This window comes from Pipra filicauda, unplaced genomic scaffold (genome assembly GCF_003945595.2).
Source record: "Pipra filicauda isolate LSUMZ 115617 unplaced genomic scaffold, ASM394559v2 scaffold23_size5868930_pilon, whole genome shotgun sequence".
Classification (NCBI taxonomy): domain Eukaryota; kingdom Metazoa; phylum Chordata; class Aves; order Passeriformes; family Pipridae; genus Pipra; species Pipra filicauda.
Window position 1 is genome coordinate 245,240 of NW_024104354.1, and position 23,766 is coordinate 269,005.

Here is a 23,766-nt window from a genome sequence, read left to right on the forward strand (position 1 = left end):
TTTTATAATACAGTGACTTTATAATAGAACTATTAATTATGAGCATCATCTTACTTTTATTTATTCTAAAGTTACAGCAGTTACGCCAGTGACACTAAATCATTTTAAACAGGTAACCAAAGAAATCACTGCTGAGAACCACAGAAACTTCAAGCTGTACAGAGGGCCCAGCACTTCAAATTCCTGTATTCCTTTTTTCTGTTCTTAGTCCCTCTGTCCATAACAGTATTTATAGCATGTGGTCACATGTTGAGAAAACTTGGATGGTATAAAGGCACAAGAATAACTATAAATGAACCAAAAATGAGCACCCTGGAGTAGCAACAATAAGAAAACCAGAAGGCTTTTGGAAAGCAATGCATTTTATTCCCACATCTCATTCTGCAGTCTTCCGCTGATGCCATTAAAATACCTCAGCACGAGGCAGTATTTTTATTTTATTGTGTGACAGCGTCTGTTACTGAAAAAGTGGATTGCATTTGCCAAATTCCCATTTTAATTTAGGGAATTTACACGTATAAACAGAATACAATATAATCACATATTTGATTATACATGCAAATGTACAACACTGTAACAGCAGCTTTTTTAATAATCAAAACTGTTTGAATTTCCACAGATTCCTAAGAATAATTCAACAACAGTAAGTGGCAAAACATTTACTCCCCCTGAGAAAAATTCCTGAAACAGGAGTCCAGGGGAAGAGCTTCATACAGCACGTGTCAAACATGGGAGTGTGCACTACAGGATCTAAGACTTGTATCCAGGTGGTAAAAAGATCCACTTTTTTTGTGGACAGAAAACACTGAGCACAGTGAGGACAGATTAGAAACGTGGGTTTCTCTCCAGCCATCTGTATGATTACAATGCAGTTCAATATCATAATGAGTCCAGTAATACAGCAACTATAATTCATAGGCACAAGTGTCTTTAGTCTAGGATGCATTTGAAAAACTAACAAAAGCCCTATTATATTAGCCTAGAAACAATAAATAGTGCTTTTATTGAAAACATCCCATATGGAGCTTGTACAGAAAGTAAATGTATTTTGGCATCCAGCCAGCGTCTCTCAACTCTCAAACACAAACTATACACAACCTGTGATGTACAGATCTCCATGCCCTGTCCTCCAGCTCAGCAGCTACAGGCTTTTAGCCTAAATGTCTTTATGGACATCTCTTTCAAAATCCATGGGTGATGCCAGGTCAGCCAGCTTCTGCACTGGCTCAGAAAACATATTGTCACAGCACCTGATGTTTCTGCCTGCATTTATTGACAAGAATCTAAAGCTCCCCCAGAGAGCAGTTTTGCAAATATTCCCTGCTGGGCAAATTGCTCACACTGGACTCCAGTGCTGAATGTGCTGTGAGCTAATGCTGCCTGCTCAGCTTGAGAGAGCATTGGACTAGGCACAGATTAATTAGGGCTTTGGGAATAATTGATTTTCAGTTCAGTGGCTTAATAAATTATAATAAATAATTATTAACAACAACAATAACAATATTAAATACAACAACAACAAACTTGGTTCATTTTTTCAGGAGATGATACTGTTTCAGTCTGTGGTCAAGATGGCCCCAATGGCCATGACACCCTTTTGGGATGAGAAATACTGAGTGTCCAATCTTTTCTCTCTCTAGTCTGAGCAAAGGTTTCATGCAAGTACCTCCACCTACCAAAAGGATATCCCCAGGCTAAGAAACACTCGAACATTTGTTTCCATGGTCCTTTCAGTTAAACAGATGTGTGACAAAATATTACCACATTCACCAGAGGCCTCACTGAAGTGACTGCTTCACGCTTTCCACAGGAGCACTTGAGTGGCTGGGGATAGAGGCAGCTCTGTCCCTCACAGCCCACAGGGACAGTGTGGGCACTGGGGAGCTGCTTCTACGAAAGCCATGGACATCCTGGTGCTGAGCGCACTGAGCATCCTGACCCACAAGTGCTCAGCCATGGGATCTGCTGGAGCACACTGCAGCTCTCGCCTGCCTGTCCACGCTTCCTTCCACTGGACAACACAGCACAGGGACAGCAAGGGCTCATACGCACAAAGCCATGTACCAACACACGGCCAGGATATAGAAGCACTGTCCTGCAAAAGCATCCCTGGGAACTCCGGAGAGTTGGTGTCCCCAGTTCTGCTATCAGCCTCTACTTATGAAAGAATGGATAGAGCGGATTCCTAGGTTCCAGCCCAGGCTCTGATTCACCTGACTTTAGGGTACAAGGAGGGATGACAGAAGGCACACACTTTGTCCCTAATTTTTTTATAGCCATCTCAAATCCAATCAACACATAACATTTCCAAACTCTTTTATTTGAGTCAAGCTAATATTCCAAATGCTACGTGTAGTTAAAGCTCATAGATAAACATCCTTCTTTTGCTAATCAAAGCTTCTTAGATGTTCAGATCTGGTTCTGCTTTCACGTACACCACCACAAGACAAAAGTACTTATACCGAAGACACAAAGTACCCAATTTAAACCAGGTCCAAGTCTCAGCCTGGAGAGTTTCAATTCTTCAGTTAAGAGGGTGATTTTATGCCAATATAACTTAACTGGTACAACCTCTAGCTCTGCTGCAATCGTATTGACATAGAGGAGCACAAAAAAGTACAGTTAATAGGAGTCTATATTGTAGGAATATATTTATATAGAGTACCTATAATTGGATGGATATAGACATGGAAGCACATCGACAGAGCCTCCGAATGTGTTAAAATCACAAGGCTCCAGACACAAGCTAAGCTCTAGGCCACTGCTGTGTCACTGGCACTGCCAACTAACTCAATGGTACTGATGTCCCTCATAGCCCAGGCTGCTGGGCAAGCACCCCATGACTTCCCATTACCCAACTCTCTCTCTGTGTCTGCAGCAGAGGACTCCACACCTTAGCTGAGGTGGGACTAAAGTGATGTACTGAAAGCAGCTGAAAGCAAGCCCAAAGCATGAGCAAACTATGACCTTTTGCTTTTTGACAATGAGGTAAAGTCATCCTGCATGATCTGGATTTGTAAGCGTTGATGTAAAATGTATGCTCTGCCTTTCCCCTGTACAGAGAACCAGGTGTCTGTCCTCAAGAAATAGTTTTCAAACCTGCTTTTTAAGGGTTTGGTAGCTCTTCATTTTCTATCAAATAATCCTTCTTTATATAATTAGCACCCCTCACCAACCTCCATACTCCAAGATAGGCTTCTTTCAGCGAGCTCCTGTTCACTTCTTGTGTGATGGTGAATTTTCCCTGGAGCACAGGTGCCTTGGCAGACTTCTCAGTGATGTCCTTCTCTTCCTCTCCGCTCTGGCTGTCCCCTGTGGCTGATCCTTCCACTGGTGCTTCCTCAGCCCCCTTCCCCTGGGAAACTGCCTCCATGGCAAACAGAGCTTGGTCCCCAGCCTGCCTTTTCCCCTCCTCTTCTCTAGCTTCTTTCTCCAGGTCCTCATAATTGCTCTGCCGTCTGGTCTCAATGTACTTGGCCACGCAGTAAATGACAGACCCCAAGGTATTGACCACAACACCAGCTATAAATAATCTTGTGGGCTCCACATCATTGAATGCCACCATGCCTACCGTGATGGTGGCTATACTCTTCACCACCCCTACAAAGCTGGTGGTCACAGCCGAGTTAATGTAAGTGCAGTGAAGGGTGGTAAAGTTCATGGCACAGCTAATCAGGACACAGGCAATAAAGATGCATACCATGGCAGGGTCCTTCCACCCTGGGAAGGACCAGACATTGATGGAATCCATGCTGGCAAAGGAGCAGATGATGAGAAAAGGTGTGGCCGAAACAGCAATGGCGTACTGTGCTGTCAGGGGTCCATATTCACTGTCTACACTGGTTTTCTGAATGAGCACCAGGTAGGCAGCATGTATCAGCACAGCCAGCACACCTGTCACATAGCCCATGGCATCCCCAGTCAGGTCACCAGCTCCTGTCAGGAGAGTCACAGAGAGAAATAAGCATGCGTTTTGCATGTGAGACAGAAAGAGAGCACTGTTTTGGACTAGAGGGATATTTAGGAAATAGACATCATTGCACTTTCCATAACTCCTAGGACTTGTCATGCTTGTCCCAAGGCTGGACACACTTGCCTCTCAGCAGATATCTCATTTTCTTTTTCTTTCAAGCTGCAAACCTACTGAATGTCTTTCATGCCCCCCCTAAATCCCACAGTCAAAATCAGATTGTTTTCTCCCTTTTGTGAAGACACTGTGGGAGATTTGTAGCTGAAACCGCACATACACACAGCAACCCTGAACGTCCTCTTGCCAGCGCAGACACTTGCCAGCTCTGGCCGGCCAGGCTGCCTGCCCTCCAACTCACTGGCCATTCTGCACCCTCTAGCAACAGACCCCTGTGGGGTCCCTGAAGCAAGACCTTCCCTTCTGAGCCCCATCAGACCTCTTTGCATATTAAACTATTCATTGTGCGTGCGCTCTGTTCCCTGGGACGGCCCTCAGGAGCGCTGCCAGGCCACAGAGTGCCAGCTTTGCTTCCTAGCCCACCTACACCTCGGCTGGAAAGCAACATGGGTCCTCCTGGCCTCAGAGGGTTGCAGCTGACCCCTAAGCTTGCATCTACCCCTGTAAGATTGCACTTACTGCAGTAGGGCTGCAGTTGCCCCCATGGGCTTGTAGTTGCCCACAGAAAATTACATCTACCCCTGTAGGTGCACCCACTTCCCATAAGACTACACATCCCTCCATAAGGTTGCACCTTCCGTAGAAAGGAACCACAGGTTTACACCGACCCCCATAAGGATGCACCTATCTCCACATGCACCAAGCCCTGCAAGAGTGTACCAATCATCCGTCCCTGCAAGGCTGCACCTGCCCCCGTGGGGTCGCAGCTGTCCCCCCAGGACTGCACACCACCCGTATCCTCACGTCTTTCCCCCCGCCGCCCTCCTTGTCCCGACCCAAACCCGAGCCGGAGCGGCCGTGGCTGCCGCTGCAGAGGCGGCGGCCCCGTCGGGGTGCTCCGCGGCGCGGCCGCTCGCCCCGTCCCGCCGCATCCCGGTCCGCCCCGTCCCCCTCGGTGCGGTCGCGGCCGCGGTCGCACTCACCGGCCAGGGCGGCGCCGCAGGTGGTGATGAGGACTGCGACGAGGACGCCGGGCGAGGGCATGCCGTCGCGGAGCACCAGGGCGCCGGTGACGAGGGTGACGAGGGGCAGGCAGCGCTTGAAGACGACGTACATGGGGAGGCTGAGGCCGCGCAGGGACCAGAGGGTGAGGGTGGACTGCAGGGTGGCCAAGGCAGCCACGGCGGCGAAGGGGCGCGCCAGGCGGAGCCCGAAGGGCGGCAGCGCTGCCAGCCCCCGCCGCCGCAGCGCCTCCAGCCCCAGCGCCGCCGCCGCGCTGCTGAGGCACTGCAGCAGCGTCAGGAAAGCGAAGTGGTAGCGGGCCAGCAGGAACTTCAGCAGGATGTTCAGCGAGCCCGAGCAGAGCCCGTGCGCCACCGCCACCGCGACGCCCCGCGCCCGGCCCCGCCACCGGAGCATCCTCCCCGCGTACGGCCCCGCCGCCAGGGCCCGCGGTTCTGCCGCCCGCCCGGCCACCCGCCCGGCCACCCGCCGCGGCGGCGGCGCGGGGGGACGGGGCCGAGCGGAGGCGGGGGGCGGGCGGAGGCAGGACGCGCTCCCGGCAGGGCATCCACACCCCCCCTCGACGTGCACCCCCCGCGCCGCCCCCTACGTGTCCTCCCTCCTCCGCGTGCCCCCTCCCGTCCCCCGTGTCTACCCCCGCCATCCCCAGGGTGTCTGCGCCGCCGCTCTCGGTGTCCTCCATCCCGCCCTCCCCGCCCTCGGTGTCTCCCCAGCTTCGCCCCGCGGTGTCTCCCGGAGCACGCCTGGCTCAGCGGGAGTGGGAAAGACCCCCCGCCGCCCGCAAGCCCTCCCGAACCCGGTCGAGTGTAGGAGGGAGTGCAGCGGTAGCGGGCACCGCGGTGCTTTCCCCCCGGGGATAACTGCAGGGTGCCCGCAGCTCCGCGGCGGAGTGCCTCTGGCCCCAAAATAACGTGGAAGACCCGTCGGAAACCTCACGTCTCTCGGAGCGGGGAGGTCAGTGCAGCTTCCCCTCCGCGTGCACAAGCAGGAGGGTACCGCTTCTTTCTCCTCAAAATTATACGGCCTTCCAGGAAAAAGCATGCATCGAGCATACCGGCAACATTCGTCCCGTAGCCCCCGTTTCCCCGCGTCGGGGTCCCGGCCGCGCCCGGCTTGTCCAAGGGAACCCTTTCTCAGGCAGGGGACGTCCGAGAGAGGGGAACGGCTGCTAAGAAAGCAGGAAGAACCGGGTTCTTGCAAGGGGATTTTCCTTGAGAAGTCACTAAAAACTGGCAACCACACAAAGTCTTTGAAATTGATGTTTTAAAGCATCGTAAAGTTTAAATAAGCTGACTCTTTCTCTAGACTTGTCAGATTAAGGTTTTAATAAGAGACTGCAATAGACCACCTCGATTCTGAGGAAAAGCAAAAGCAGTTCTCTCTACCAGTCTCCAGAAGTGTCAGGCAATGCAAGGGAATTAAAAACTATACTTCTATTCAGAGCTGCCTTATAATCTTGAGCCTTCTTTTAACATTATACATGTTAGGTTTCTCTCACTAGTAAGAATGCCTTTCACACATCAATATGAGATTAGCAAAATTATTCTTTATTTTAAATAAAACCAGCCTCCCGCCTCTTCATGGGAACAGTATTAGGAAGAGCCAGCTTGGGAGAAAATGGCACACTTGATATCCAAAGCTTGTTTTCAGAAGACTTGCCATAAAAAGATTGGGGCAGATCCTGACAAGGATTGCCAGCTCTTGTGGGCTTGTACAGAACTTTGCACAAGCACCCCATGCATTTCATCAGTATTAAAAAAGCATAACTATTTTCTGTGAGTTTTCTGCAGAAAAATACTGTATTTCAGTCTTAGTTCATTTCCCAGACCTCACTAGATACCCCCAGCTTCCAAAGCCAGCTGTCCTTCTTCCCAGCCATTTCCCTGGAAACTCTTGTTTGGTGTTAGGTAAGACCTGTAGCAATCACAGGAAAGGGGTGCTGATGCCAACAGTTCCCAGCAAGAGTAGGGCAGGTGTTTGGAATGCCAAGCAAGCAAGTGTGCACTAAATGAGCAAGCTAGTATGGAGGAGTGGCAAAAAGAGCACACGGGACCCACAGCACTGGTCTCTTTGTCTGAGCCGGGAGCAGCTGTGTATACCCAGGATTAGTGCTGGGCACAGTAATGAGCTCTCAGTGGTCACAGAGATCAGTCACACCAAAGAGGATGGATGTGTTACAAATTTTCTGGGTTAGAACTAGCAGTGGAGCTGGTACAGGCAGGGGAAAGGAGGCAGGGCAAGGTTTATAAAATGAAAGAAAGTACACATTGAGTATGAGTGCCTGAAGATGAAAATTGGTAATGAGGGAAAGGAAACCATAGGTACTGGAGTCCAAGTCTGGCTTCAGAACCCACTGAAGAAATGTGCCAACACATTTACACCAGCCTCCATTTGGACTCACCCTGAGCCCACATGCAGCACAACGTAAAGGAACATGTGGATCACCGTGACAGTGTATGCACATGGGAAGAAAAAAGCTCCTTCTGCCAAATAAGTGCAGATGGAAAAAAAATCTAATTGTTCTTTCTGGAAATACTCTAGTAATCTGGACTCCACCTAAGCGTAACCTCTGGAAGAAAAAATTTAGTCCCCTCCCCAGTGAAATTACTGCTAGAGAAGTGAGTCTCTGACATTGCAGAGTATCAGGCTGCGAATCTGCTTAGGGGACTTAATACTTCTCTGACAGAAACAGAAAAACAAACAGAAGCATAAAAATTTTAACAGACTATCTCACTTATAAGGAATCTAGAATGATCATCTAGTCCAACTACCTGACCAGTTCAGGGCTGACCAAAAATTAAATCGTGTTGTTAAGGGCATTGTCCAAATGCCTCTTGCACACTGATAGGCTTGGGACATTGACCACCTTTCTAGGAAGCCTGTTCCAGTGTTTGACTACCCTTTTGGTAAGAAAATGCTTCCTAATGTCCAGTCTGAACCTCCTCTGGTGTGTCTTTGAACCATTCCCATGCATCCTATCACTGTATCCCAAGAAGAAGAGATCAGCACCTCCCTCTCCACTTGCCCTCCTCAGGAAGTGGCAGGGAGTGATGAGGTCACGCCTCAATCTCCTTTTCTCCAAACTAGACATGCCCAAAGTCCTCAGCCTCTCCTCACAGGATATGCCTTCCAACCCTTTCACCAGCTTTGCGGTCCTCTTCTGGACACATTCAAGGACCTTCACATCCTTCTTACATTGTGGTGCCCAGAACTGCACGGAGTACTCAAGGTGAGGCTGCACCAATGCTGAATTTGGAAACTCAGGTGTCCAAGTACCACTTTTGGTACTCATCTGTGTTGCAAGGGCAGCATCTCTTGCAACATCTCTCATGGTATTGCTAATATTAGTCTTGTGTACAGATAGCAAACGGAGGTGGAGGGGAAGCTGTTGTCCCTTGCCGAACCATCCCTTTCTTGGATTCAGGCCAGAATCAGTACTAGTCTCCCATGGCCTCTCCACCACTCCAGAGTCAGAAAAAATGTCTTTTCCTGTACTTCAGTGGGAAGGAATTGGATAAAGCAACAGAGAAACATCATTTGGCGTGACACTGCAGTGAAGGTACTTCCCCTACACTAGCTGTTCTGGTGTCCAGAGAACAGTGGGTGCTTACTTCATAAGTTGACTCTTTTACACAACTTTGGCCTAGCAGTGGGGCACAGATCATAGTCATGAATAGCTCTGTGGTTCTTTATCCTAAAGAGATGATTATGGTGCCTTAACTCTAATCCTTTAATGGAAATTATGCTCAGTTTTGCATTTCACCTAAGTACAATGGGTGAGAGGAAAAAAAATGTCTGGAGCAAACCGGTGTCTTCCTAAGGGCAGAGGGTTTTTTAAAATGGTTTCTTGGATGAAAATGGTAAAGATCTATACAAAATGTTTAATGGACAATTTGCTTTGACCATGAGGTCTCCTGGGGAAGCATTGTGCAGAGTTGTATCCATTCCCTATCCCACAACCCTGAGCACATTCAAAGCTGAGCAGTACTACTGAAAGGTGTTAGTACACTCGTGCTTATGCAGCAAAATCTGAGGCCAGCACTGTACTTGGCTAGAAGAAAGAGATCACTTCTTCACTGTCACATACTCTGCACAAGCAGACACAAAGAATAATTTAAAATAGCTTTCCTTTGTCAAAAGGCAGACCTGATGGGACATACAGCTAGGAAAAGTTGCATAAAGTATGGTCCCTAGAAGTACAGAGGAAAAATGTGACCATCACCCAGTATTTATACAAGAGATAAACCATGATTACAGTACTCTACTTACAAGATACTCTCAGTATCTTTCTCTGCATTTACTTTTTGATTGACATTTCTTAATTGGGGAAGTGAACACAAGAGTATAGCCAAAGATACTGTGTGCAATTAATTTAATAGCATTATAGAACAATAAATCCACTCTTTAATCCACTCTTTAAGAACTTGGTTAATCAGTATATTTCTTGAACCAAAGAGAAACCCACAGACTCCAAAAAACCAAAATCTTCCACAGGAGCAAGTTTAAAAGTAGAACATGTTACATCTTTTAGATTGTTGTCATTAAACAATGTTTCAGTAGACAAAAAAAAAAAAAAGATTGGAAACTAATATTTTGGTCATAAAATAAAAATTATTTCTTTAAAACAACTATAGCAAATATTCCCTGAGAATTAAGAATCAGCAACAACTATTGCCAGATTGTTTTTTTTCTGTTACAGTGCAGAAATGTTACAGCGCATTCTCTCCATTCAAAGACCACGCAGGAAGACTAAAGGCCACAGTTTTTATTTACTGTGTGCATCTTCTGGATGTGCTCATCTTTCAAGAGAATTAAATCTGGATGCAGCAACCCTCAGCACTGAAGCTAACTAGACATGAGGGGAGAGAAGGCAGTTGAGGAAAGGTTTAATCTATGTGCTAAGTGTGCATGTTCAGAATTCCATTATTTTTTCCCCTGCACTAGGTTTTCTAAATTTTCCCTTCCAACTATGTTATGGCAGCATTCTGGAATATCCCACTCCCTCTGTCCCCCCAGAAACATGCATATAAAATACACACCCACCACCAAAATGTTCCAGTTTGACAAGTAAGCTGAAGTCAAAGCAGAAAAGTGAGATAAAACAGAAGAGTGGAGTAACTATTGAAGTTGAAATAATCAATTTTAATGCCTGAAATTAGATTTTATGGCCCATGGTACTGCTGAAAGCTGCATGCAGCACAGCTTTATTGCTGCATTATTCCTCAGCACAAAGAATTAAAGTGCAGTAAATGTTGGGGATTTGGTGCAGCACAATGTTACAAAAAAAAAGAAAATCAACTTTTTGTTATTAATTCAGCTCAAAAAGATGGTATTTTGGGGGCAGTTTATACTGACTCAGAAAAATACAAGATCCTATTGGGATCCAAATTATCTGTTGTAGAAGAAAGTTTCTCCCTGTCCTGTCCTATACATCAAATCAATATATGAATGTCTCCCTGTGGATACCTGCTAGTTCCCCAGCTCCTTCCCCAAGATAGAAGAATCATTCTTTCCCTGCAACTTCAGGTCTTAGCTCTGCTGCATTCTTCCTTTCATTGCTTCAAAGCATCCAGCAGATCTGGAAGTGTCTGCTATTGCTTGATCTATGAGTGGTGCAACCCAGAAGTGTACAGCATTCATTAACAGCAGACTATGAAAACCTGACCAAAGATCTGCAAAGACCTGACCTGCAAAGAGTCTTTTGATGGTAATGATAGTTGACGTGGGTTAACAGCAGAAGGGAGACGGCTTTAAGAAGGTAAAAAAAAAAAAAAAAAGGCTAACAGTAAACCAGGAGAGAAGCCTAACATATACCAATGAGCACTGCAGTACTACCACAGTTGGATCCTAAAAGACTATTCAAAGGTGACTGGGGAAGCGTAACAAGTGAACATCTCTATTTGCCCGAGAAAACTTAGATGAAAATACCAGCATGTGGGCTGAGAACTCAAAACGGGAATGCGAAGTATTCAACGTACCTATAACATGTTGGGTATATTATAATATGTGTAATAGTTTGGCCATGCTGGATCTGCTATGTTTATGTCATGTAGTTCATCTGCATATATATATATATATATATATAGGTTCAGTTGGTCTGGACATCAGCTCTCCCTTTGGCTGAGCTGTCAGCGGTCCAGAAACACTGAATATATGGTCACGTTCCTCTTCTACTTCTTGGAAAAACTTCCTAAATGAAAATAAAAGACAAGTCTAATAGAAGAGATGGCTGCCCTATCTCTAAATCTTGAGGACTGTCATCCAATTAGTTTTGTATATATTTCATTTTTTTCCTAAGCATTTTCTCTATTATCGGAGTATCTTTCTAAATAACTTCATCAACCGTTTTACTCAAGAAGATCTAACAGAAAAAATATATGAAAATAATCTTTATCATCTTTTTGAAGCAGCAATCAGAAAGGTCAAATGAATCAGCTGGCTATAAACTACGACATTTACTGTCGATCAAGAGTATTCATCATATTGCAAAAGAAAATAATGCAACATGAGTCACAGCAAAACATATAAATGCATCTGAGTGATACAAACTTTACAGTGAAAAAAGCCTTTATTTTCTTTTCTTTTTTCCCCCCCTTTCTTTTCTTTTCTACAGTGACATAATCAAAATACACTGCCAGTTACTTTTATTCTTTATAACGAACAAGAAGATTCAGGCCTCTGCTCTCATCATTAGCCAGACAGATCACAAAACTGCATTGGTGATTTGACTCTAAAGACACCACTCATATCCTGCTATGGCCACTCTTCAGCCATTCAGTGGCTGTTGAACATTTTGCTAGTTCAAATACTACCCGTACAGTAAACCAAGCCCTAAAATCTCCACATGTTTAAGTGCACAACACTCCATTCAAGTAGTTTTACTTAAAAAGAGACACTAAGATTAGTGATACAGTTGACACTTTAGCACAAGTCTGAAAGAGAGAAAGGTTCCTGGTGTGTGAGATCATCACTTTTCCTCTAAACAGGAACTGCCAGACATGATGGAGTATAGATCTTGACCAGTTCGTCCCAAGCACAGTCCACCACCTACAAAGCAAACGAATTCTGTTTAGATCCTTCATAAGTGCCATTTTTACAAAAAACAGAGGGAACTTAGAAGAATTTAATGCATATTGTGGAGTTAATACCAGTCAGTACTCTGATTTACAATGCTTCAAAATTATATAATAATGAGATGGGTTTTGTTTTGTTTTTTTAAAACTTTGTCTTAACTTTACAAAGATGCATGAAAATTAACAACTTCCTCTTTTTCATACTCCTCATGAGGAAAGCTGGGAAATCTTTGGGTTTGAACTGATTATTCCAAATAGGCTAAAGAACATACCTGAGAATTAAATTAAGGAAGGACACACAAAAGTCCAGACCTTGTCATACTTCTTCTTTTTACAGAGTCTCAGGATACTTTTACCATGATATCTATAAACAGTTCATGAGCAGATCTGAACAACTTTCTTACACTTACGGGTACAGAAATTTATTACAGACATTTTCCTAATGGACTGTTGAGGAATGGAGAAACAAAGACATTCAACTAAATCATACAGGAAGTTTCCTGAAGAATTAAGCCAGAATTTCAGTCTCACACTTGATAAGCTATGAGATCACTGTACTGTCTTTTGCTGAGATGAGAGATGTCTATTTGCTGAGCATTGAGATTTGGAGGCCTCACTTTAGAGTCTGTAACAAAGTGAAAGGGTTAACCACACTGACAATTACTCAAAAAGATGACCTATAATATATATTCACAAAATATTGCGGGAGACAAGAACTAAGGCAAAGAGAAGAAGAAAGAGAAGAGTTAAAGAGAAAAAGCTGATGAGGTCCACAAATATACTCCAGTAAATCTGGTTGAATCCATATTGCATTATCTTTACAATGTCATTTCCAGTTGGGATCACAAAAGATACAGTATTGGATCCTCTGCACAACAAGCTTCCTTCTGCTATAGACTGCAATTCCTGTTCTCTTCTAGAGCCAGAATGAACAGCTGCACACTAAAAATTTGGAAATCCATCTACAATATTTGATTTCAGACTATAATTAGCCCATTTTATGTTTACTATACTGCACTATTATTCATTTCTACTGCTTCCTTAGCTGGTTCTACTTAGTTATTTGAAGTACTTTCCACATACATCTAAATGGGTCAAAAAAACTCTTGACAACGTGTCTGTCTATTCATATGACATAATAGAGCTTTCTGTAGCATAATGTTCTGCTGCATTGCAGTCTCCCAAATAATACCAAAAAGAAAATTTGTGTTCTCCACTAAATGCTGTATAGAAACTGGCAATCACATAAACTTCAGGTTTTTTACTATTCTCCATAGCTATAGATCAATGTCTGTATTTCTATAGGCAATACTTTTTACTTTCATAAAGAAACAAGAAACAGAAATAACATTTGGAAAAATCCCATGGGAATTCCCACCTGTTATCAAAGTAATTAGCATCCCTGAAACAGCCTCTGAACAAGTATAGTTACCGAACCTTTTAATCTAGCAGCACTAAAAATAAACAGGGGATACTAAAGGGGAGTTTGAAAAGGATCACTTGTGGTAAGCTGCCCAACTCATTGACTTGATGGTGAAAGGTGAAAACATGAAAGGAGAAAACAGCCACGCAACAAAAGGAAAATAAAAGCTACAGCAAATAACAGTGAATCAAGTTCTCCTGTGCAGCAGGAAGCCTGTAATGAAATACTGATATCAGAAACCTTGATGAAAATACACATGCGAAGAACAGCAAACAGGTACCTATGGAAAACTGGGACACTACAGCATGGAACAGCATTACAAAATGTAATAGCATTTCCATTTCTCCATACTTCCTTCAAAATACAGCCAAGACTGTCAGAAAAAGGGGACAACTGTAACCTAAGAGTGTAGCAGCCAGCATTCACTGATGGACAGCTGCTACGTGCCCCTTTGCAGTATCTCACAGATTATCACTGCCTCAAATACGAACAACTAAGATGAATCCTGAGATAAAGAGAAGTCCCTGTTCATGCAGCTATTGCATCAGTTTACAAAATGTCTTCCTTCATTTTGTCTTATGACATATCTTATACAGTGGTCTTATGACTGCTGTGTGCCTTTCCCCAGAACAGGGGAACGTAGGATGTGGAATATAAGTGGTTTAAAAGTATTTACAAATGTCAGATCTAATGAGACGTGAACATTTTTAATATACTTTAAAGCACTTTAGCCTTTTTTTTTTTTTAATAAACTAAATATTAAAATAGGGATAGAAATTACACTGACACGAGAGCTGATCCAGCACACTACAGTAAATAAACATGACATACAAAAAGCTGCAATTTCCTAGAGTTTATATTTTGATCAATGAGGTAATGTTACTAACAGGTGAAGAAAATCTTCCTGTGGCAGGATGAAGGACAAAGGAAAACTGAAATTGGACTCACATTTTATTTGCCTACCTGACAGAAGTCCTCAGCGTTAGGAGCATAAAGGCATGGAGGTCTGTCTTTCTGTAAAAATGTCTGCTGCCTTAGGGACAAATTTTACTCTCAGATTCAAACAAATCTCACTGACTTCAGTTTTTAGAAGGTGCACGATTTTTTTTTTTTTCAAACTGACATGCTAGTAGAGGACAGTTTATTTCAGCTGCAAAGAACTGTATAAACTGTCATATTCTTGTATTACTGACTATTTTGCATGGCATGTTTTGTATGCCATGCAATTTTCATTATCATTTATGAAAACTGAATTGGTCTTGTATCAAGCTATAGAATGTAATTCTCTATAGCAACTTTCAACTACCATAAATTACAGGGAAAAGGAAAATAACTGGAGTTTAACTGTAAAACAAGAATATTTTATGTTACACTGATTGGTAAACCACATCAAGAAATAATGCAAATAGAAAAAGCATTCTAAACCTGGTAATTTTCATTGTAACTAAAGCTATTTGTGACAAAGGCAGCCTAAGAAAATGACTTTTATCTTTAATGCTTTTATTTTAGTAGCAAATTTGCAGTATTAGCATATACACTAAAGGTACTGTATGGTTATTACTGCAGAGTACATATCATGTCAATTTGTCTGCCAGTAGAGATGAGGACCACTGTATTTCTCTTCAAGTAAAGCCAAAAAGCAAGTACACAAATGAAAACCTGCAGTCGTCACAGGAAGATGATTGCTTGACTAAAAAATCATAGTTTAACTCAACTAAAACAGTTATCCTGTATTTTATTGAAGTGTTTATCCTTGTCCCAGAATATAACAATGTTTTCCACCAACTGATCTAATACAGACACCCATTCATATATCAGAGTCATTTCCATTCACTAACTGATTTAATCCCTCGACAGGCTCTCTGTTTTCTATTCTCGCAATCATCTTGCCTTGCAATAGACTTAGACCTTTTCCAGCATCCCAGGGCAATCCATTCAGTGTAGTGCAATTACCTGCATAACATTCTGCCTCTTTACTGCTCAGAAGCAAGAGAACAAGAGAAAACTCCGAAGTTAGCTACTAACTTTTTTTTAAGTATTTGAAGGCGTACTAAATCTCCACGCCCTAACCAAGATTAAATACATTCAAAATAACAACTAATAATTTAAAGAGTTCAGTTACGCCTTTATCAGAACAGGAACAAAGAAGAGGTTTAATCAGAACAAAGTACAGCCCTCTCTAGATTAATATTTCCAGAACTAATGCGGCTTTCAGAGTGCTCATAATAAATCGTACAATAATACGTAAATGTGCCTGAGAGTGATCCATTTCTCAGCTCTTCCCCATCCTATTTTCAAATAAAACTAATAAGACCTGTCTTTTTTTTTTTTTAGTCTGTAGAAAAGACAATAGAAAAATTATTCAGTTCTTTACTTCCATTAATGTTGTGTTTCCCTTCCTCTTTTAGTTTCTCATCTTCTGTGTCTTCTCAAACAGAATTTAACGGTCTATTTATATCATTATTATGTATTTTTGAGGCATCCTGAGCATCCTCTAAGCGAGTGGGATGGAGATTAAGGGGAGATAAAACAAGCTATTAGGTTTGCTACTCATCAAATTACTTTCACAGGTGAACATTAAAACTGATTGGTCAAGTGCATAATGGATCATGCATGATCCACTAAATTCATTCAATACCTATTTTGGTCTAGAAAATCTGAACCACTGCTGTGGCCTGTTTGGTTAACACTTGCCAGGGTGAACTGCATATGATGTTAACCTTTACACAGGAGTGAAAGTGATGTGAGTTTCCAAATTATAACTTCAAATTTTTAATGTGCAGTAACACCAGTATTTTTTAATTTACTTCTGAAAAAACACACCTTAATTTAATTATTATTTCCAGTAAAGACAGAATAAAACAAACCCTGGAAGAGAACTTTTTATAAAGATCTAGGTTCAAACTAGAATTATCAGAAACAGATGTTCCAAACACTGCATAAGAAATCCATTTCTTTCTTAAGGAGTGCCTCCCACCCTTCCCAATACTTCAGAATCAAAGTGCATTTTTCCTCTCCATACACTTGCATGGATAAATTGCATTACAGAATTGTGATGCCTGACAGCAACCTTTCCAAACACCTTAGGAAGAGACTTTAGCTGCTAATGGCAAAAAGTGATCATTACTCATGAGTGGTTGGCTTTGACTTACACAGTGAAACTTTCAGTTTTAACAGTTTGGGAAAGACACACTATAGGCACCAGCAAGAAATGTCACCTTCTTTTAGTCTCTCCAACTCTGGAAGATGTTCAAATTGGTTTAACATTTGCAGCTGATGAAATCTAGTATTTTCATGAAAAAATCCACTCTGAAATTAAGTAGGCTCTTTTTATCTCAAAGAATCACTAACTACATAACTTTAGTAGCATCTTGGGGAAGGACCATAAGGAGAGACTAAAATGAAGTACAGATAGTGTTATAATTATAGCAGTGGGGCAGCCACAACAGCTGGATGGAAGCTATCAGTTCCTTGGCAATTAAGTGTAAAAGATAAGAGCAAGTGATTGAAAGAAAAAAGCAGAGAAAGTCTGTTTTTCTGCACATTTCCACAAGATATAACTCCACTTTTGTATGGAACAATCAGTATTTCTGGGCCTGCTGAGGGTGAACAATTAATTTAAATGAATGGCAAAATACACAGCCAAACAGCCTCACTAAAGACATCCTCTGCATTTATATTTGGCTATACCGGTTAAGCCAACTTCAGCAGCCCCTCCTGTTCATTCTCCTGCTTCGTGTGCTGGCACAACTAATGCAGCACACTGCAAAAGGTGCACAAAGAAAACAAGTAGCAGAACAAACCTGTACACCGAAACTTGACAGATGACCAAAAATTTCTCCATAAAGCTGGACGAATTTAGAACCAGATATCAAGTTACCTTCAGGGCATGCAGCTCAAGTATATACAGTTTGGCTACGACGTCCCTCCAACTAGTAAGAAATTACAGCTTTTAAAATTGTAGTGATGCATAATACCATCAGTACAGAAACGTTTCATGGGATCAACAGACCGATGCTACAAAGCAGGCACCTCTGCTCAGTTCTAACTACCTCTTAGCCAGGTGCAAGGAAGGAGCAGACTGTGGTTTGGCAGCATGTGCTGGCGATACCCTGCAGCTTTAGGGAGAAGAAGCTGGAGGTTCAGGACAGCTGAATCACAAGGACAGTGTAACACAGAGCAGAAGAGTCATGGGTCCTCCACTGGTATTATCAATGTATCATACATAATATGTGGTATTATGGATTGGGCATCATGGTTTAACCCCAGTCGGCAATGAAGTACCACACAGCTGCTCGCTCACTCCAACCCCACCAGGCGGAGGGGAGGAGAACTGGAAAAATAAGGAGGTGCAGCCAGACAGAGGACTAGAGAAAACAAGTTTCCTCCCAACCTATGTTGACAGAAATAACTATTTAGAGAGACAGCTGTCTATTTGTAGTGTAATTATGATCCAAACACACACATTCACAGTAAAAACAAATCATAAGTGATCGCTATTTGTGCTGTACATAAGTTATTCTAAAACCCAGACTTCAACATGCATTCAGGTAACAAGATGATTTTGAACTACAGAACCGACATTTGGCTTACCCTCATTTGGTGCAGAACATTTTTAATTTCCTAAGGGAGCTAGCTCAGTATTGTATGTCATGAAGTCTTGTTCTGATTTGGCATGTCACAGATGTCTAACGTGCTTTTCGCATATCAAGTGTTCTGAGCCACTACACCACTTGCCATCACGTCCGTTAAAAATCACGTATCCTTGCAACCTACGAATGTCATTGTGTGCAACATAAAAATATAGAGAAATGGAAAGATTCCTCTCCTGTTCCCATTAGATATTTAATCCTATTCTCAGCAGAAGACAGAAAGCCTGACTCGATGGAAAGCATTAATTTATACTTTCTATTGGCTGCTTTATAGAGTTGAGAACAGATGTGAGGTGTAGCTGAAAAAGGTTTTCAGACAAAATTCAGAGCTTCTGCATCTCTCACGTTTGTGTAAAGCAAAATACAGCTTTAGAATTACAACAGAAATGGCTGGGTATTTTTTCTGTCCATGATTTAAAGAAATTTGTGGTATATATGCATTTTTTATTCTTCATTTACTTATTGAAATAATTTCAGAATCAAGACAAGAAGTGACTGTTCACAGGATCTGTACTTTTTATCTGTGTCATTAATGGATTGCCTAAAGACATCTAAAATTAATTCATGACTGCCATATCACATTAACCTACAGCATAAGAAAAAGGCTGCTTTTAAATAAAGCTGCACAAACAATACCAAAAGAAGTTAGCTACAGCATGTAAGCACAAATGTAAACACAGCAAAATCCCAGTAAGAGACAGGCTTAAAGGAGTATTACATTTTAATTCATCAGAACATTCAGAGATCACATACAGGGAAAGTAAGTATCAGGAGAGAAATAAGAAATCCAGTGAGCTACAGAGTACAACTCCACTATGTGGTCTACATAGCTGATTACCAGTTTTATAATCCCTACATACTTCCTATGCATATCTAGCGTGTATAGAAAGAAGCAAACTTTAATTGTTTCCCTTATCCTCAAACTTCAGAAAGAACTTATCTGGTTTAAAAAACTGCATACTCTTAATGTGGCTGACAAGGTGAAGAGATTTGTTCAGTTCTTAATGCTACACACCATTACAAATTTAAAAGATTTTTGGTGCTTAGGGTCTTGTCACTGTTCTTGTGTGTGCCAAAGCTACTTTGGCTGAAAGGGGGAGTTGGGAGTATTTTCTCCTAGACAACCTGCCTGGCAAGCTCTCACATCAGCACTTGCAGTTTAAAAGAGAAATACCCTGAATATCATGAGGATCATTTCTGTTAATGCTTTGCACTGTGAAGTACCCATCTTTCTATGCATCTGAAAGTTTGTTTGTTGTTTCAAATTGCTGTGAACCTAACACTAACATTATGGTGGGGGGAAAAAACTAAACCAAACAACAGCTGATCTTTAAAATGCAAAGCTTTCAAAAAACACTTACTTTACATAGAGGCACACACTCCAAAACAGATACTAGAATCTTTAATTTAGGTCAAAGGAGTTTTCTGTTTCATCCAGCTAATACTAATGGGTCCTTTCACAACCAATTCCTTATGACTAGATCTCTCTCCACATATTGCCTCCCTTAGCAGATACTGTGCAAGAACCAGCCTGCCTGCATGTACCTTCTCTGTGCCTGAGGGTTCTGTTCAAAACTCAATCAGTTCCACAGGAATGTCTCATAATTCCTATGTTAGCTAATTAATCATAATATCTATTTTGAACATTTTTCCAATAGTGCAGATAGTTTTTCCCTTGACACGCAAAAGATACTTCAAAATGCTGAAGTTCATTGGGCAAAGCCAAATAAAACAATCTGTCTAGACAACAAAAATATCATTAAGAATGAAAACAAAGGTAAATTACCAGAATGATACTTAATTTGAGTATAAATGAATAGCTTGTCCATTACGAATAAAATACCCTGCATTCTCCCTGGATGCTCCTTCTCCATCTCCCTGAAGGAGAGAAGCAGTTCAAATCTCAAGTCGTAACTCCTTATAAAGCATACATGAGAAATCACAAATCATGCAAATACACGAATAAAATAAACAATAGAGCTCATTATCAGATTGATAAAGAGCAGACGTGAAGGCAACCTACATATTGGGAACAGCAGCATAAAATTAAAGCAAATTATCTTTGTTGCATTGATGCAGAAGCCAGGGAAAGGCTGCATGTGCTCATACTGGAAGCAACTATTCAGTAAGCATTCACAGAATCACAGAATGCTTTGGGCTGGAAAGGACCTTAAAGATCATCTAGTTCCAACCCCCCTGACATTGGCAGAGACACCCTCCACAAGACCAGGTCACTCAAAGTCTCATCCAGCCTGGCCTTGAGCACTTCCATCCACAACTTCTTTGGGCAACCTATTCCAGCGTCTCACCATCCTCACAGTAAATAATTTCTTCCTTATACCTACCTCACCGTCTTTCAGTTTGAAGGCATTATATCTTGTCCTATAACTACATGCCCTTGTAAAAAGTCCCTCTCCAGCTCTCTTGGAGGACTCCTTTAAGTACTGTTCTATAAGGTGTCCCCAGAGCCTTCTCTTCTCCAGGCTGAAGAACCCTCTCAGCCTGTCTTCACAGGAGAGGTGCTTCAGCCCCTTGATCATCTTCATGGCCTTCTTCTGGACTCATTTCAACAGGTCCATGTCCTATTTTTGCTGCAAGCCCCAGAGCTGAACAGAGTACTCAAGGTGATGTCTCATTGGTCTTCCTTTAAAAATGAGGGTTAAGTTTCCCTTGTGTTCATTCTTTAACTTAGTGAGAGTTTAATTCTATCACAGGTTTTTAAACTTCTTTTAAAAACCAAAACATTTAGATTTTGCATTGCTGTGATATCCAACCCTCACAATAGATTAAATGAACTCAACAGAAAAAAACAGAGGAATATTAAAGCTGTTGCAAATGCCAAACTTCTGTCTGGAACACACATTGGCATGCAGTAAATACAGATATGTACCCAGATTTACAGATTCTGGGCATTAAGTCCAACACTGGACTTGTAGAATTTCTGCATGGAAAAAAGGATACCTGAATGCACAAATGCCCTAATGTTGATAGGTATGCACACCATCATTTTCCTTTTTTTTCAACATACTAGTGCATGTGCAGCAGTTTTCTTTCAATTCATTATCTACCACGAAGCCGTGGGCTTACAGTCAAGATGTAATCACATCCTCAATACAAAATGAAAAGAAAATCTTCTTGCCTCATTCAGATCCAATGCAAAACCCACACCAACTTCATAGAAAGCTGAACTGGGCTCAGCACATGCAGAGCTGTAGCACTGTGAGGCCCTAAGTGTACTAAGCTATGCTTGCTGCTCCCTCTGGACCCAATTCAGGTAGAATCCTATCTATGCAGTCACTTGGGATGAAGTTTTAATTCCCAGCAAGTGGCCTTTAAGCATTCTTGACCTGCTTTAATAAAAAAAATAACCTGAACGTTGAGAGTTTTTTTTCAGCCTCACAAATTCCCCTATGTGGTTCACAGCTTGGCCTCCTGAACAGTTACTGCAGCACCACTGAAGCAACAGAATTAAAGGAACAACCAACCAGGCAGAAAACTCATCAAGCTATCATTTGGCTAGAATGGTTCCACATGCATTAAGCTAAGTATTTTGCCAAACTTATACCCTTCTCCTGTGTCCTTTTATCAGCAGAAATGACAATGGTTTTATTTGCTTTGTCCAAACAGAATTTGAATGTGGATGTTATGCATCCACAAATGCAGATTTTTATCTGGGATAAAAAATTCATTTCATTCTGAATTTAAGAGGAATCTAGATGTAAGTAATATCTGTGGCACATTAAATAATGCATTAGTTACTGTTAACTCAGTTACAGTACTTTCTAGTGAAAACTAAAGGCTTTCTCATTTTAAAGCAAATAATTAACTTCAGGTTTTCTGAGTTTCTTGTCCAAAAACACCAGTTCATACTACAAAAAAAATCCTCTGCTTACAAAATAGAAATGACTGTATCAACAGAAGGAGAGCAGAATCCTACCAGAACCACTAGATAAATAAAAGCGCCACTGATAAAGGGTTCCACTCATTTACGATAATAGCTGAGGAAGTTAGAATTTTAGAATTTCAACCACATATTAAGCCTCTTACAGTCCTCCAAACAGTATGACAAACCAGGTCTAGGCATCATGTGCGACACTACCGATGTTTAACCTGACAATCTAAATAGATGGAAGAAAGCTCTGTATCTCAACTTTGCATTCTGGGCTCTTCTCTATTACTCTTCCTTCTGAAACAAAACTACTTCATTTTCCCTGAGCTTACCATGGCTTTCAGTTATCTGATTTTGCTATTTTGTCTGTCCTGCCCTCCTTTCCTACCCAATGCAAGTAACTGCTTTATAAATAAAAATGGACCTGAAATGATGTTTATTTAATAAGCAATCAGCCAGACTCACTTCCAGAAGCTTTCTGCAATCTGGTGACTTATTCAGGATATGAGTCCTGCAGTCCAGCCATGACCATTGTGGCTATAATAGGCAAAAAGTAAATTCATCCAGCTCCTACCTGACCACGGTTGTGAAGACTTAAATCCAGTCCACATGTAAATTCAGTATGATGTTCAACTGTTTCCAGCAAAGGATTAGGCTTGGAAAAGTCCCAGAATCTATAGAGAAAATAAAAGAGGAAAAGGGAAAGAGAGAGAGGAAAAAAAAAAATCAAACAAACCACAATTAAAGTAATTGAAAGGCCATTTCAAAAATATAATGCAAGATATTGACAAATCTGTTGCTGCCAGGATATTTAAAAAAGCAAACTCATCCACTTAGGAAACATAACAAATCATATTCCTGCAAAGCCATCTGCTGATTTGCATAAATTAAAGCCCACTGGGCAAAGCCATCTTTGTCTCCTGTTGCAGAAACTGAGATCAAAGTTGGCACTGAGGAGCAGTCTTTGGGACACTATTAAAGCAGAGTAAAAAAATTTAGGCTAAAATACTCGTTATATTTCTTGAGGGCTGGGGACTTTTATCCCTGAAAGACATTAGCAGAATTTATTATTTTTTCCTCAGTTTTTGGTATCATTAACTATAGGGTCTTTATTTAAATGAAAATGACACATTCATTTAGAGATCTCAGTCATTCACATTGTGTTCCCATAAAACAGAATTTAATACTGTAATTTAATAACAAATTTATACTACAGAGATCAGCTGCATTACACAGTTAATTCCACTAGTTCATATTTTAAAAAGCAATTTTTGTTTCAAGCCTTGGTTGATAAAAAATACTTAGAAAACAGACATCTGAGGTGCTCTACTTCTCCCAGCTACTGTCCCATTAGACGTAATGTCCATGAATGCAATTAACAGCAAGGATAAGAGAGATGTAAGAGTGGATGGGACAACGTATAGGTAAAAGACACCTCAGTCGTTAAAGAAAAGGATTCAGAATAGAACTTTCAGATAATAAAACACTGACAATACCCCATATGATGCCACAAATCAAAGATTAGTTCCTCTTTTGTGTTGTATATATTGTTTTGAAAAGTCCGTAGGCTGCACAGCACAGCATATTTTGTAGGCTGGCAGCTGTAATCGAATTTTCTA

The 23,766-nt window shown here is 41.7% G+C and overlaps 2 protein-coding genes across 3 annotated transcripts in view; both read right to left on the bottom strand.

Moving 5' to 3' along the window:
• Window positions 1-343: 343 nt before the first annotated feature.
• Window positions 344-5,521, bottom strand: SLC35D3 (solute carrier family 35 member D3). Its single transcript, XM_027746681.2, has 2 exons — window positions 5,071-5,521; window positions 344-3,936 (listed from the first exon to the last, which is right to left on the bottom strand). Exons 1-2 carry the CDS (start codon window positions 5,504-5,506, stop codon window positions 3,107-3,109), a joined length of 1,266 nt encoding a protein of 421 aa, XP_027602482.1. The 5' UTR covers window positions 5,507-5,521; the 3' UTR covers window positions 344-3,106.
• A 6,138-nt stretch (window positions 5,522-11,659) lies between these two features.
• Window positions 11,660-23,766, bottom strand: part of PEX7 (peroxisomal biogenesis factor 7) — a 42,395-nt gene continuing 30,288 nt past the window's right edge. For both annotated transcript variants that reach the window (XM_027746667.2, XM_039381773.1), the window contains 2 exons: window positions 22,722-22,821; window positions 11,660-12,157 (listed from right to left, as the gene is read on the bottom strand). In XM_027746667.2, coding sequence (XP_027602468.1) covers window positions 12,089-12,157; window positions 22,722-22,821 — 169 coding nt within the window. In that variant the 3' untranslated portion in view covers window positions 11,660-12,088. The remainder of the gene's footprint in view (window positions 12,158-22,721; window positions 22,822-23,766) is intronic.

Excerpts from the sequence above, each read along its gene's own strand:
- SLC35D3 (XM_027746681.2), bottom strand. The coding sequence starts at position 5,506 with ATGCTCCGGTGGCGGGGCCGGGCGCGGGGCGTCGCGGTGGCGGTGGCG. Across the intron at positions 3,937-5,070 it reads CTGCGGCGCCGCCCTGGCCG|GAGCTGGTGACCTGACTGGG; the intron begins GTGAGTGCGACC and ends CTCTCCTGACAG.